The following is a 16,929-nucleotide window of genomic DNA, read 5'->3' on the forward strand; positions in this document are numbered from 1 at the left end:
GATTCGAGAGATAGCTAAATTTCATTCGTTTTTGTCTCTGAATTATCAGACTAAATCTCATACTTGCCTCCGAATTTTTTTAACCATCGGTCATAAATATTGTACAAAAAAAGAATGTGGAACTGCTAAATTGCAAAGCCATACACGGTCAGAACATGAATTAAACATACAAAGACATCATAGAATCATTGGAAGTCAAAATTAAAGGTCACAGGCTCGATGGTCAAAGGAGTGGGAACGCGGATTCTCTTTTCAATGACCATTTGTCGAGTAGTGTGACCACCACCAACACCAGCCCCGCCACCAAAGATGCCTCCTCCAACTTTCGACTCCGATCTATGAGTTGCCAAACTGCTGGTCCGGCCTCCGCCACCCCCAAAGCCAGCAGCACCCAGACGTGAAAGGGAGACTCGAAGGGAGCTGTTGTCGCTACCAGAAATAGTGCTGCCTCCATGGTTCATTGGTAAACCTGAAAACAGGTAAATCAAAACGTCACTTTTTGAGATGCACTTGTGATGTTCGCGCCAACTGAGATGACACTTTCAAAAAACTTCAAAAAGCTTCTGAAACCGCCGTTTTCATGATAATCGAAGGTCGAACGTCTACAATTTTTTAAGATCAGCGTCATCCAAAAAGAAATACAAAGCGTCTATTTAAAAACGTTTAAAGAGCCACTTTATACTGAGGTAAGTACTATATTAATAGAAAACATAAACCGTCTAAGGTTGGACAAATTGCTCTCGAACGCCAGTCGGAACAATTTAATTCAGAGAGGGCTGAGGTCTAGATAAATTTTTCTTTATGGCGGCAGAAAAGTTGACTAGCGAAGAATCTGAACCCGCGATAGTCGGCTTGCTAGACTAAAACCACTCAGCTATGCGGTCCTGGTAATATCCTACCTTACAATAGCTTTTGGTTTAGCAACAAGACTTAATTTATGAAGAGCTATTTAGATCACGCATGAATATAAGTTGAGCGGCCAAAAGTTACTCGAGAGATTTCGACAGAATGTTCTAGAAGAAAACGGTTAAGCACAAATTTTGCGTCAAGAAAACTTGACAATGAAATTGGAGAAACACAAACTCGGAGGAACAGTTTTGAACTGGTTTACCTTATGTCCAACCAATAGATCACGTATGGAGCGCGGTTTCTGCACGGAATACTTCTCGCGCCTCTATTTTTGACAATTTTTTTCTGACGATGCAAAAAACTTCGATGAGCGACGACGAACCTCGCCTTAGTCAAGAATTAATTAAGCTGATAAATTGATTCAACAGGAAACATCTAATGCTAAACATAACATAAAACAAAGTTCTTTTCCAATTACCCAACTGATGTCGTATTCGATAAGGAAATTGAACGAACTCAAACAGTAGGGTATGACTCCGGATCAAACTTCGAGTGACTCCGAATCAAACTCTGAATTTCAGTATACACATCCAACAACTTAAAAACATGGCCGACTAACGTCGGGCGTATTGCTCTCAAACGCCCGGCAAGCGGTTGGCTTCGGTGACTATGAGAGGGGTGGAGCAACGGTGGGAGAGGGGCTCTTTGGCTGCACGGGGCCCACAATCTTACGGCCTGAACAATGTGCAGGGGTGCCCCCCCCCCTCACGCACCCTGAAATTGTCTCTCAGAACAGTTTCGGTGAATCGCATACTTGGAGACTAATAAGTTGTAAGGCTCTAAGAGAGCTGCACGGCCACTTAAAGCCCTCCGTGAGCTACCTGTCATCCCGTTTTTGAGTACGAAAAGTCAAATGTGTCAGACAAAAAATCGCATAAGAACACAGACAGGACTGATATAATTTCTACAATCTTCGTTTGAGAGTAATTAAAAAGCTGTCAAAACATCTTGCAGTGGTTTCGGGACTACAATAAGGTAAACAGAGGGGTTCCCATAAGATATAAAACCTATTTCCAATCAGCAATGCAATACGATATGCTAGTCAAGGGATCAACTTCAAAAACTCATTTAATAACTTATATACAATGCAGAAAAAAAATTAGAAACAACCCAGCATTTGGCTCTTCAAAGCAGTTTATGACATAATAAATCATTAGTCCAATGATTTCAATTTCGTATGAGAAAAGCTTGATACTGCGGCAATCCCTGCAAGAACTGCTTCGGGCATATTTGAGGTACGGAAACCCAAATTTGTTGAATTAAAACACTACCTAAAATTGAGAGGAGCAATAATTTTGAAATACCTGGCTTCTAGGATAATTTAATTAACTGACATATCCTGCACTGATTCCACGAGGTTTCAATGCCTCGCGACATCAAACAATTTCTTGGAGTGCGCAAATCAAGCTCGACAAATTTGGACTCCCTTAGGTACGACTTGCAGCTGCTAACTACAGACGAAAAATGTCTTCTCTTCATTACACGTTGAGATGTTATATTTTGAAAAACAATATGTATAAATCATTGCTGCTTCGATTAGCGGCATTAAAATAACCTTCATATAGAGTGACACTCATTCACTTGACCTTATCTCTTTGAATACGAGCGAGGGAGCCATTTTTGAATGAGGTAAGTCACGTGTAACCAAAAACTTAATCAGGCAAATGAACAAACTCGCTCCACTAAGAGCAAAAAAGGACGTGACGCACGCAATTCATTTGAAATTGTATGAGCGAATGTACAAAAATCAGATTTGAAGTGACTGCAACGTCATATGGTCGTAGCTATCGCATTGCGACTATGAACAAGACAAAACTAATGTTAACCTCAATTCACTGTAGCTGTCGCAGAAAACAAAGTACCATTTTTATAAATCGGGGAAAACAAACTTTACTAACAGAAACAATCCAAAAGTGTATCACCACCTTAATAGCTCAAGTCCTACAGCTCGTTACAAGCACCTTAGAGAGGGAGAGAGAGATAGATACACGGACCGACATACAAACACATACATACATACATACATAATACATATATACATACATACATTACATACATACATACATACATACATACATACATACATACATACATACATACATACATACATACATACATGCATACATACATACATACATGCATGCATGCATACATACATACATACATACATACATACATACATACATACATACATACATACATACATACATACATACATACATACATACATACATACATACATACATACATACATACATACATACATACATACATACATACATACATACATACATACATACATACATACATACATACATACATACATACATACATACATACATACATACATACATACATACATACATGAATACATACATACATACATACATACATACATACATACATACATACATCCATACATACATATACATACATATATATATATATATATATATATATATACATACATACATACATACATACATACATACATACATACATACATACATACATACATACATACATACATACAAACACACAAACATACAAACATACAAACATACAAACATACATACATACATACATACATACATACATACATAGAGACAGACAGACAAACAGACAGACAGGCAGGCAGGCAGACAAAGACAGACAGACATACCGACAGACAGAGACACACAAAAACGCACAGAAAGATAGAGATCAAAGGAGCTAGAGAGCGGCCGATGAGAGACGAAAAGCATTGACACACAACATGGACAGCCAGAAGGATAGTACTTTGATAATATAAGGCGGATAATCTGACAGAATGCAAAACATGATCTTCCAATAGCAAGTCTTTACAGCTATAAATCATAATCTTGCCTGCTAGAGCCAAAATTTCTATTGTACAGAAAATTGAAGATCAAGACATTCGACAGATTTCATAAACACCACCAGTAATTGCAGTTTCTTCACCACTAGTTGATGCTAAAAAAGTTAAGTTTGCTTTATGTGTACGAATTCTTTCAAATAGAGTGCGATAAAATTAAATGCACTCTCGTACCCTATATAAATGAAGCAAAGACTTTGAATGAGATAAATGACATTATCAAAAATAATTAAGAAGAAACTAAACAAAATAAAAGTCTCTTTACGACATCTCGTCACTTTTGTTAAACACACCTTGAATGACCAAACTATTGTTTTCAGTTTCTGCGCTACAAACCGTTTATAGCAAAAATTGTAATAAGAAAATCCAGCGAATAATACACTACTCAATCAAAGAGAGCTTCGAAAGAAAAGACTAGCAACAGGTGCCTAAATTGCCAATCGTGGATTTCTAAGAAAAGTGAATGAAATTTCCCTTACATGAGATACACAAAAAAGTTAGCGACAAAATTTTGAGATTGTATAACTCACACTATGTAAAAGCAAACAACCAACCAACTAACGTCGGAAGAATTCAATTGCTCTAGAAAACGATGAGAGCTTGATCTATTGCAGCCTGTTTCCGTCGCGGGAGGGGAAGGGGGGTGACCGGAGGAGCGGGAATAAGAAGGTCTTCAAATGGCGCCATTTGAGGTTATTATATACTCGATTAAATTTTCAGGATCTTTTCCGTTATGCGCCATGTAAAAATATGGCACGTGCGTCTAGGGGATACAAATAATATCCGCCCACTAAGATGGGGGGCACAAACGGAAAGTATTCCAATTTTTAAAATGACAACACTTTCGGCGCGCATTTATTTGATTTTTTAAAATCAAATGTCACGTTAATCAATTGAGTTCAGCTGCTTAAAAAGGCAAAAAGTCAAGTGGGTAAAAATCACTCAAAAAATCAGAACGGCCAAGCAAAAATTTTACATAAAAAGACGCACGTTTACAATAATGGCTTTAAACTTCGTTCGAGAGCAATTTGTTTGACAAAAAGTCAATGAAAAACCAATTTGAGTAAACGACGCGAGCACTACTTTTCCGTAGAAAATGAATTACCATGGCATTCGACGGTACAAAACGTTTAAATTACTTAAAGAAATTTTGATCACCGAAAAGTCAAATCATATACATCAAATCGGAGAACTTCTGATTGCATCTTCACCCACCTCACTAGATTTTGCCCACCCTCAAACATATATACATATATAATGTTTGAGTTAACCAGAGTAACTAAACTACCCAATGCTTAAAGATATGCTATTCTAAGCATACTGCAGATTTCTAACTGTTGATCAACAAATATTATCGCACCCTGAGATACATTTCTTTGTCTGCTCTCCTGGCTTGACCTTCTGGCATGTGAGTCATCCGCATGGCCCAAGTGGTTGTTGTTACTGTTGTTGACATCCCATAAGAGGTTATTCCTTCGTGAGACATGAGTTATCCTCTCAACTAGAATGTCCTCCAATGGACACAGCTGCATCGCACGTTTCTCCAGCTCACGTGAGTAGCGCAGATATTTTTTGTCTTGATGTTCCTGTTGGTCAAATCATAAAACAATTTATTTAACTTGTAATCGAATAAATTACCAAGGCAATTGATACGTATTAAAGGTGAAAATTAGAGCCAGCTAAAATTTTAAGCTAATGATGCAACAATATCAATTTTACAAAGATACAATAGCAAACCGACTAGTTCCAAAATACATAATCTATGGTTTAAAAAATTCATACTGACTAGAGAATTAGAAACAGCAAAAACAGCGGTGCAAAAGTCAAATGATGACCAAATACACTTCGAGAACGTTAACAAATCCAAATTATTTGCCCGCTTTTTGACGATCAATTATCACACACTTGCTACTGCACGCTTAGTGCTCATTCGTTGATTATTTGATTCAAGACGGGACTATATAGAGACGCAAATGCAACAAATAAAGCTCCAACTGACCGATTCTCTGAGAGCCATAGCAGCCTGCATCTTGGCCAACTCTTGCATAGCACTCCTGTGGTTTGCGGCTGTCGTCTGTTGCAACAGGAGTTCCTCTAAGGACAGCTGAGGCTCATTTGCTGATTTGTGTCTCCGAGGCGCTTTCGGAATTGACACTAACACATGGCGTTTACTTCGGTCCCAATCAGTGTAGCTAATAGACAAAACCAACAAAAACTAGTTGAACATTCAATTGAAGATAAAAAGTGCCCTGCCCCCATCATAACGTTCAAGTTTAAGTTTTAAATTCTACGCCTCATTCTGTAAAGATGCAGGAGATTTAATAATGTGGTTCAAAATTATGCACGTTAAACCACTAAAAAATACAGCGCTGTTACTCTTGAAGTTTAGTTGTAAACGATTAAGTTGGGAAACGATATGTAAAATCAGATCTCTTCTGTTTTGCCCCCCCTCCTCCAGTCCTATATAACCAGTCTGTTTCTACCCCCCCCCAAATATGTAGCTTTTGGTCCTTGGAGATTCCTTATTTTAATCATAATAAATTGCGGGCACCTGTAGAAGATTAGATGACTTTTGTTTCCACTGCCATAAAGCAAATCTCAAGAAAGATAAGCGCAAAATAGTAAAATACACATTATTGTCTGCCTACATTATAAGCAAAGTTGAAATACTGTAAATGTGACAACTCCATAACTTCGCTACATCATTAAATTGTAAATGTTTTTTCTGCGTAATTGTATGAAATGCAAACAATACGCTATAACTAGTGTAATTGGGGATGCAAATGGACGTGGGGGAAGAGGGGAATACAGAGAAAATCCGTCAAATCAACTCATAATAGTTTATTGTTGGAAACTAACTTGCCCGCATTAGAAAGAAAAACTTGTACATCGAAAAATTTATCAAAAATAGACAATCACAGGCGGTATACTGTCGGATATTTTCCGCAAAACAATGTTTGGAAATTGATTGAGAATACTGGAGGAAAATGAAAAACTTAGTCCCGAAAAAAATTACCGGCAAGAAGATTTCATTTCAGATTTCAAGCTTAATAAGCAATAAGATTTATTTTTTTTCGACACAAAATGGCCTCCCTAAGAATAGTCAGCCTCCTTCTTCTAGGGAGCTTCATCATTGGTTTCCGTGGCTCTAAAAGGTTAAAAAATTAGTTGTCGCATAAAGGCGGTTGTTAGTTTCATTCGTCTGCTTGTGCCTTATTAGAGAGCATATTTCTCAGAGGATACTTCTCATCTTTCATGTATCCTTAATCTGTATATAGTGTTAGTTGTTCTATTAATCTTCATTTTATTGATAGGTTTGAAAAAAACTATAGCCGGCAGACTGCCGAAATAGCAGCGAAATAGACTTACGTGATGTAGATAGCAACTTTTTGCTGCACTTGTCAACTTTTTCAAAGAAGTTTTCAAAGTAAAAAAAATCTTTTCGAAAAATTTCAAATTACTTATTTCATTTTGGTCGCCATAATTTATTATTACCACTAATCACTATTTAGGAGACCAATATTGACCTTTAAAGGGGGTAAAGAGATCTCAAAAGTCAACTATAATCAAAACACTTATCATCCGGTAAAGCTTAAAATTCACCGTCAATTAGTTTAAGAAATGACGCCACTCACATAAAAGTAGCAAATAAGCAAAGAAATTGCAGCATGAGAAGATCAACAAAATTGTTCTTCTGAAGTTTGCAGCCTGAAAAAATCTTAAACAGCGCCCGACGAAGAAACAAAAACAAAAACCAAGATCACCGCAATATAGCTACGCTCGCTCACCTTACAGCTTCGCAGCTATAACAAAATCTTAGATAGACGTAGCGATTGACGAACCCCAGACCAGTCAATATTCATCGGGGCCTTTTTCATCCGAACATTTCATTTTTAGCTCAATCTTTGATGTACTTTTTTTTCGATTACCCTCAAATATTAGACCCCGAAGGTGTACTTTAAAAGCAAGGTCATACAATTCAGTAAAAGAACCATTCCGGCGATGGGCTTTAGATGATTTACTTTTTAATTTAAAAACTTTATTACAAATAAAAACTATTAACTCCATGAACATCTTAACTCCATAAAAAGGACCAATATTCTCCAGACGTTTCAAATGAGGTCTTCACACAACCTGTCCCACCCATTGATACAATGAATAACCAGATACTTGATCACCACGAAATTGCCTTACAGGATTTTTTCGTCAATGATTTTGCGATTTTCGAAAAATCTTCACATTAATTATATCAGTGTTGGTAGCAATGTGCTCCATAGCCTGATTTAGTAACCACTTCGAACAAACAGTTCCTGCAAACGCAGAAAACATATTTAGCAGTAAACTAGAAATGCTAGGAAAATAGGAAATTTCAAAGAAAGAATGAATTTTTCCGAGAAATAATTACAAATGTTTAACTCAAATTTAAAAATCTAATTTTATTTAAAACATACCCGGCAGATTGCCGGAAAATAGCCGCCGTTGATTCCCATAACTCTATTGGGATTGAAAGAAAAGAAAATATCAACAAAAATGGATTTTTGTATAAAAACATTTTTAAGTGCGATTTACTTTGATGTCATTTCGTAATTGAACATACTCCTGTCTCTCAGTGAGAGAATACAGTGTCTAGTATCAATACCAATGAGCATTATAGATAGTAACTAAAACTTATGAGAACATATTTCAAGTACCGGGCATCTAAAAACGGGCTTTATGGGTTTATCCCGTTTCCATTTCTGACTTTGATTTTTTGGATTCAATTTTCTGACTCTCTTCATTTTGGATTGCTTTGCTGAGCAGCTGCTGTTTAAAAGGACTTTGAGCAGAATGACAGAAGAGTGAAACTAGCCTAGAGAAGTCAAAAAGATTTCACGCAAAATGGCGAAAAAGCGGCAAAATGGGTAAAGCGAAAAAAAGTTCGACGAAGTAAAAAAAAATAGGAGCGCTATACTAGCCGGCTGAGAAGATGATGGTGGCTATTAATAAAGTAAATATAAGCCGACTAATGTCGGAGGAATTGCTCCCCAACGGCATGCAGGTGGGAAAATATTTGATCACGCCGGGATTCAAACAACTGACCTGCCGCTCCTTTGCCAGAAAAACTGACCAATCGCCTATCAGGCCCTTATTGTTGCTATGCTGCAACCGATTTTTTTTATTAGCAATAAGCTTTACTTCAAAGTGAGAACAATAGAGATCACTCAAAAATGAACGAAAGCGAGAAAAGTCACTTGCGAAGTAAAAGAATGTTCTAGAAGAAAAGCGTAAAAAAGGTCAAGCAAAAAATTTGCATAAAAAAGACCAGCACGTTTACAATAATTGCTTTGAACTTCGTTCAAGAGCAATTAATCAAAATGAAGCATAGTAGACTCTGAAAGGATAGACAACAAGATCATTTTTCAGATCCGCTTTTCAGCCTACCCGACCAGGACACTGAACATAGTTTTTCACGGTTTTTCAAGTGTCCAAAACAATTAGAAAAACACCACGAACTTTTCCTTCCCGGGACCAGTGTTTGACAACGCACTAGCGCCTGCTAAGACACAAGACATGTATTGTTTTCTCTTACTGTTTTTTTTTTGTATTCTCGGAGAAATATTGTTTTTGTCTTCCACGAAGAGAAAAATCCGGGATAAATACAATGTACTTCATAAAAACCAAGAGAAATACAGCGCTACTTGTTCGAATACACAAGCAACAATTACAAGGCAAAATTTCACCGAAACAGTGCTCGAAAATAATTCAAGACATCTTATTTTTCCAGCTCGTCCTGTAAAACAAAGAAACTTGCAATAACTCCCAACAGCAATTGCATTGAAGCTATTGATCAGCCAAAAGATAAAAATAAAAAGCTTCAAAAAAAAAATTTCAATAAAAAAGCTTCACCGAAGTTCATTCCAGAAACTGATTTTTATCTTACGTGACTCTTTTGAAAAAACGACAATCGTAGCGGTGCCTCAATTTCTGTTCCGTTGACTCAGCAAGCACTTCACTTGCCTCGTGGCCACACTCACAATAGCTATCACTAGTATTCTCTAGAGCATTCAACCTGAGATCACAGCCCTTGCAAAAATCTGGGGACTCTGAGCTCTTCAGGTCATCTCGGTTTCTTCTTTGTTTGAGAATCGAGCAGTTAATAAGCGGAAAAGGTTCGATTTCCACAGTAGGTGAATCCACCATTAGTTTTAAAAACAGAATGCTTGAACAATTTAAACGGCTTGGAGATGGCTGAATTAGTGAATTTGAGCAACGTATTTGCTGTGCATGCTAAGGCTGAGCGTTTCAAATACGTGCATTTTTAAATTGGATGCGAGTAATCAATTATTAATTTGCTTAGAAAACACTAGCAGTAAAATTAGATGGAAAAATCTGTACAATGACAGTTTTCCACAAAAGAAATAATTTCCTTTACGCTTCTTCTCACGTTGTAGGCTGGCTATGTTCTGATAGCCTTGCAGCGGGTTCTACCTTAACCATGTGGACAAATAAATACAAGTGTTCTACTAAATATGCATTACTAAAAGCAAACAATGAGCCCGCAACTTCCACTCACGACTTTTTCCTGGAACCATTCTATCATCATTATCATCAATTCTTATACACCTCTCCGTGAACCCATAATTGTTTCTTAATTTCCACAATGCTTCAGATAGTCTCGTGGGGTTGTGAAAATTTGAAGAATAAAGTTTTACTTAAATCTAAATTTATGAGCACCAATTTGGCCGTATGTTGCGTTGACACCCAAACAAAACTCAATGTCAGTACAATTCCAACAGCAGAACATATCGGTTACTTAGTTGAGGTTTGACAAAGCTAATGAGAGCCTTAAGTTATTTTTTAAACAAGCACAGAAGCTACTAGCTCAGGTTATTAACCAAACGTCATCAGAATAATACAAAACTGAAATAGAAGCTTGACTTTAGCCGATTAACAGTTTCTCAATTCCGACAACCGGAGATTCTAACAGCAGAACACAGATGAAGGCGAAAGCATAGGACAAAACAGCATTGGCCACAAACTGAACGGCGTAGGTTGTTGAGCTGAAGTTGAAAGTGCTGTCGGCTGTCATGTATAAATACTGGATCACAAGAATGTGTACCAGATACGTCATGTACGTCAGTCTGGACAACGGAATCCAGATTCGCATTGACAAAAAGGAGTTGATGAAACCAGCGTATCCATACATGCAAGCCCAGATTAACCAGCAGATACAGCAACTCCACGCGGGTCTCGAAAAGCAATTGTACACAGCAGACATGAATCTTGAAGGGAAATGTCCAGTTGCAACGCCGTATGTTCCGTACAAAACAGCAATTGAGACTCCCCAAAACATAACCCAGCCTAACGCCACGAAATACAAGCTAAGTCCTTTGAACTTTGGTGGGCTTTTAAAAACCATAAAACCAAACAGCATTCCGACGCCGTATGAACAAAAGCGGTTCCAGGGTTTGATATACAAGTTGATGAAAACACCATCACTGTTGTAATGCTCTTTAGCATGTACGTTAATCATTCGCGAACTTGACGAAGGTGGGTAATTGTTAACATAACTGACAATAAAATTGGACAAAGCGGACAATATGGTTAGCGAAGCAGTAGCCGCAAACCCAATTTTTGGTTGTTTGTACATATAATATACAAGAACTGGAGAAATCGCAAAAAACTGGAAGTCGTTAGCCAAGTACCAAGTCCAGCCAAGGCAGAAGTTAGATGTATACAAGTTGTTCACGTATAACAAATTGGCCCACCATGCTTTCTCGCATCCATCGACCTGATTTATGCCAGGTTGCCATCTTGGAACTGAATCATTTCCCAAAACTTTCCAGATTCCAATTGTGAACAAAATGATCAAGGCCATAGCCGGTGTCAGCCTTATGTACCTTCGAACATAAAACAGGATCCAGAACTTCGCTTTGATATGACCATCCGCTTTCTTCATCTTTTTCAGAGTGAGGTAAGTCAACAAAAACGCACTGAGAACAAAGAAAGAATCTACAGACAATGTTGCATTGCCTATGACCTGATAGTTGAACCTTTGGAAGTAGCTGAAAGAGTAAAAGAAGTTGTTCCAATACATGGCAACACCTGGTTGCAATTTAAGCAAATAGTACATTGTATGACCCAGAATAACCCAGCCCAAACTCATAACCCTGATTCCGTTGAGACACAGAATTGAACCCTCGCCACTCTTTGTTGATATCAATTTCGGAATGTTAGTCGCCAGGGAAAATGCTATCAAGAACTTACACCAGGGTAAATGTTCAATTTTCATGGATCGCTTTCCAGATTCGCCTTTCTGAATCAAATAAGAGCTCTCAGGATCTCGTTCGTCGTTGATGGCACCCTCGCTTGACCGGTAGCTGTTTTCTGATTGGATCAGACGATCTCGCATGTAGACAATAAGGTAGTCCAATCCAGTTCCAACCATGACCAAAGCTCCCAATAACAGAAACACAAAAACTGCAATCGCGAAGGTAGCATCGTATTTCCCACTATCCTCGCTAAGTAACGCGGTTTTCTCAAATTTAATTACATTGGTGTTGTTCATGATGCCGAGTATCGTATCGAATACTGTTAGAATGTCATCACCAGAGCAACGCTTGGAAAAACAGACACCATAGAACACGCTGTATTCGGTTGAGCTGTTGAGCTGTTCATGTTTTGTTTGATTGTAATTCTAACAAGATGTTGCTGTGCTTCATAGAAGTCCACGTCCCGACATTCGGACGCACGTCCCAGCCAATTAACACTGCCTTGCAATATTCCTGGCATCGCTTTACCCCACGCATCTATGACCTAAAAGAACGCGCAATTGACCAGCAACCAAGAAAAAAAAGTAACATCTTTTGGGATCCAACTCCCGTTCCTGGACAATGACAGTAATGAAGCATGCAAATAAATAACATATGACATCAAAACGTCTGCAATGGATTCAAAAATTTTCCAAGAAGCGAGCTTATTTTTCTAAAACGCAACCCTTCTTTTCGATCTTCAATAAATTTAGTTACTATTTCCATTTGCAACACCAGTTATCGATATAGCTATGCGTCTAGGAAAATCATAAACTGATAATAAATTTTACCAAATCAGGATGAAAAAACTTATACTATTCCCCTTTTCAGTCGAAAACTTCAAATTATAACCTTTAAAGCTCCCACACTTGTGTTCGGACTCTTCAGTTCATTCACGAGCAGTGCAATTTCAGCCCCACATTTAGTACTCACTCCCCACTTATCTGGATCCGATTCCAGAAACAGGGACAGGATCTCTGCCGGGTCAAAAGAATCCACAGTTTCAAAAGCTTCCACAACGTCCATCGGCTGCAGATCTATGCCAGATCCATACACGTTGACTTGGAGTTGAACGCTTGCCAAACAAAAAACCATCAACAACATCATTGTTCAGACGTTTGATTAATATTCCACTGTTAAATAAGTTGCAATTAAACGCCTGGACTGTAGCTGTATTTGTTGCTGAAGTGTCGTTTAGATTTTACAACAACTATTTGTTTAAAATTTCAGCACTAAAGTTCAAGAAAAACCAATAATAATGGCATATACGGTAAAGCACAATCACGAAACATCAATTAACATTAGATCAAGTAGAGGCAGTGCAACAAAGCAAAATAGAATTGCGGTTCAGCAAACTCAGGCAAACATTTACAAATATGACAAAGTTGTCGAATTTGAAACATTCCATTAGAAATTTAAATCGCTCGCATTTCTTGCTGAGAGAAATGGAATAAACGAAGTGCAGTTGGTAGAACCTATTCTAATGGGGGACCCACCTTGGCTCAAATTACAGCAACATTTTAAAACCGTCATTTTTCGGTAACCACAAGATCACTCTTAGGCAATATGTGAATTATACTCAACATAAATTTCTAAGCAGACACCCATCTTAGATAATTGATTGATTCAATCGATGACCAATATTAAGCAAAAGTTTTTTGAAATCAGGATGCTATCTTTTCAGACATTCTGTGCTAATTTCAGTTTTTATTTTTTAACATTCAATTACGTTGGCAGGCTGCGATAGCATTGAAAAAAGACTTTGTGCACAATTTGTTTCTGATAAAACTTAAATCAACCAATGTGGTGACCCCAAAAAATTTATAACCAAGGCTTGCATTTCCTGAGATTATTAAATTAAAACGACAACTAGTAAACGACTTGTCCCTTCTTAACACGTGACATATCCCTATCAACACTTGATATGTCATTATATAGCTCCCTTCATTTAGTACTTAATTTATTAGCTTAAAATTCCTATACGGTTCTTATTTCCATCTACGACCATACCTTGTACTTCGTTATGTTTATCCAAAACAACTGGATGCCAAGAGCTTTTTTTGCACATGAGAACTTGTAGTAAGTACCAAAATTGTTTGACGATTTACCTTCTTAAGTTATGAAAACTTGGTATAATTTGTAAATACTGTACACAAGAAGTAAGAGAAATTTGAAGTAATTATACTGGTAAAACAGATGTCAACATCCGTTTGTACATCTAATCAAACAACACCAAGAAAGGAAACAGCCTGATGTGGACTCACTTGAGAGACTAAATACATCACGCATCAACACAGCCCGAGGTACAGATCTACGGAAATAAACAGCAGAACACTGAGAACTATCCTAGAACTCAATTGACCGAAACGTCTTACCTAACTTAAAAATTTCTTTCGCGAAATACTCTTTGTTAACAATAAGAAAAACCTAAAAGCTAATAAATAACTGTACAGGAATTGATCGAATAGTAGCTATGGAGTGGATAGCGCGAATCCAAAGCCGTTTTTAATGAGCCAACTGTTGATTGCAATCATATACTATTAAAACTGCACAGTGAAACATCTAAATAGCTACGTTTTAAATGCCTCAATTATTTCTGAAAACAATTAAGTTCTCATCTGAAGAAAACTTAAAAGCGTCACATCTCATTGGTTTTTTAAAACTTTTTAAAAATACAATCTAAAACTCTCGGCGCATAATAATTGAAACTAGTTGCTGTTGTATTGAACTGGCTGCCCAATTCAAAAATTAGGATCTTACTAACTCCTGGGAATAGAAATTTACAAAACAATAGAATTTTCTGGGTTTTTCTCTTAGACGAGACCTTAGTCTAGCCCTTAGTGTTTTGGCCACAAAATACCTTTGCAGTGAACAACCTTCTCAACCATTTGGTTTGGAGACGTTTATTAGAGAATAACTTGTTACCAAATTGACAGAAAAATGCAAACCGGCAGTCAAAGTTGGGGAACTTAAACAATTGTTTCAATTTCTAGCCTGTAACCTATGAAATGACCACAAAATTTGCCTTTTAGCTTTCAAAATGGCAAAACAGAAAAAAAACTATGAAAAAAGCAGCGCTCATTGCGTCAGCTCAACTTCTAAACAATGATGAATGTATAGAATAACTGTGGCCCTTATAAAGATACATGCAATAAATAGTCTCAGAAAGTTGACTAAAACGGGCAAAAATATCTTCTTAACAAAATCCGCTAAAACAGAAAAAAACAAACGAACAAATTAGAATTTGAGAAGCAGCAATCATCGTCAACACAACAGTTTTAAACGATTTAAAAATATATTTATTAGCAAAAGTAGCCTGAACGTTTCCGATTCATTTAAGATGAACTAGCAGGCCCGCAAAACCATAAGAAAACCATTTACACGAATAAAAGCTTTAAAAGAAGTAAAGATTTCTGTTTCGTAACAACTCGGGCTCGAACCAATGCTTCTCGTTTAACAGCCATAGGTCTCACCACTTAAGCTATCCTTGCCTTTTGCTTTTTCTACAGCAAATTGCTGGACAATGGAGTTTGCTTTTTTGCTATACCGCATGCTTAATCAGCGCAAAAAAATGTGCATATTAGGAGCTTGAAAATGATGGAAAAGCGCGTCTCAAAGGCCATTTATTACTCTAGGTTGCATGATAAAGGACCCCTAAAACATGTTACGATAGAAACGCTATTGACCATTGTGCTCAATTGCGACTGATATTTACGAAAGAAAGGTAGATTAGACAATGCGACTAAAAAGAGTGTTCTAGATTAGCTCAGAATCTGTCAAGCGGAAACTTTGCAGAAAAAACCTACGCCTACAATAAAACTTCAAACTTAGTTCGCAAGCATACTTTTGAAGCCCTCATATCCTCGTGGTAACTGCACCTTACTAAAAGCCTTTTTTCCCAGGTTAGGTTCCGACCCATCTACCTTGAGCTTTTTAGGTCATTGACCTCTCTCGATACGTTCGCCTAATCATGTTGCACAATGCGGCTCTTAAATGTGCTTCGATAGGCCACAAACATGCTAAAATTTTGTCCCATTTTAGAGCTCACGCGTTTAATATAAAGGATTGTTTTTCAACGGCAGGCATGTGCTTGAATATGCGTTAATTATATAGTATTACCATTTTTCACCCCCCAAACACATACAGGAACATAAACCGACTCGCATCGCAAGAATTGCTCTCGAACAACAGGCAGCATGGTGTTTGAGTAGAAATTTTCAGTTCAACCCAGAAGGAACGTACCCGACACGGGTTCGAACCAATCCTCGACCCTGAATAGCAGTCCACGATCTTACCAACAGCGCTATAACGATCACATACCACCGTTTCTCACAATTGCTTTTATCTTATCAATAGACACATTTCAGATTGAGAGCACTTGAGATCACGCAGAAAAGAAAATATAAAAAGCATGAAAAACTTAGTTGAAAGCTAAGAGTGTTCTAGATTAGCGCAGAAACTCTAAAGCTAAAACTTTAATTCGTTCAGGAGCAATTAAAAAACGTAGTACCCAGGACAGTAAATCCTTCCTCTGGGCGAACATACTTCCAAAGCCTCATAGCCTCATGGTAACTGCACCTTACTAACGGTCTTTTGCCCAGGTTCGGTTCACACCCATCTACTTTGAGCTTTTTATCTAATTGGCCTCTCTCGATATGTTCGCTTAACCATGCTGCTCAATGCGGCTCCTAAACATCCGCTTCGAATGGCCCCTTAATAAAGCGAAAAAATTTTGGCCCATTTTATATTTCACACGTTTAATATACAGGATTACCATCTTCACCCCCCAAACACACAGGAACATAAACCGACTAGCGTCTCAAGAATTGCTCTCGAACAGTCAGCATGGTGCTAAGT

General features: G+C 37.6%; 2 protein-coding genes across 2 annotated transcripts; both read right to left on the reverse strand.

Moving 5' to 3' along the window:
• Window positions 1-112: 112 nt before the first annotated feature.
• On the reverse strand, window positions 113-10,353 carry LOC142357396 (uncharacterized). Its single transcript, XM_075409045.1, has 4 exons — window positions 9,702-10,353; window positions 5,781-5,973; window positions 5,142-5,367; window positions 113-469 (listed from the first exon to the last, which is right to left on the reverse strand). Exons 1-4 carry the CDS (start codon window positions 9,959-9,961, stop codon window positions 186-188), a joined length of 963 nt encoding a protein of 320 aa, XP_075265160.1. The 5' UTR covers window positions 9,962-10,353; the 3' UTR covers window positions 113-185.
• Window positions 10,354-10,467: 114 nt separating this feature from the next.
• On the reverse strand, window positions 10,468-13,632 carry LOC142357409 (nose resistant to fluoxetine protein 6-like). Its single transcript, XM_075409051.1, is given in 3 exon segments — window positions 10,468-12,427; window positions 12,430-12,577; window positions 12,925-13,632. Coding segments are annotated over 3 exon segments (2,049 nt in total). The 5' UTR covers window positions 13,099-13,632; the 3' UTR covers window positions 10,468-10,700.
• Window positions 13,633-16,929: the final 3,297 nt, after the last annotated feature.

Source organism: Convolutriloba macropyga, chromosome 2 (assembly GCF_964194025.1).
Source record: "Convolutriloba macropyga chromosome 2, txConMacr16.3, whole genome shotgun sequence".
Taxonomy (NCBI): domain Eukaryota; kingdom Metazoa; phylum Xenacoelomorpha; order Acoela; family Convolutidae; genus Convolutriloba; species Convolutriloba macropyga.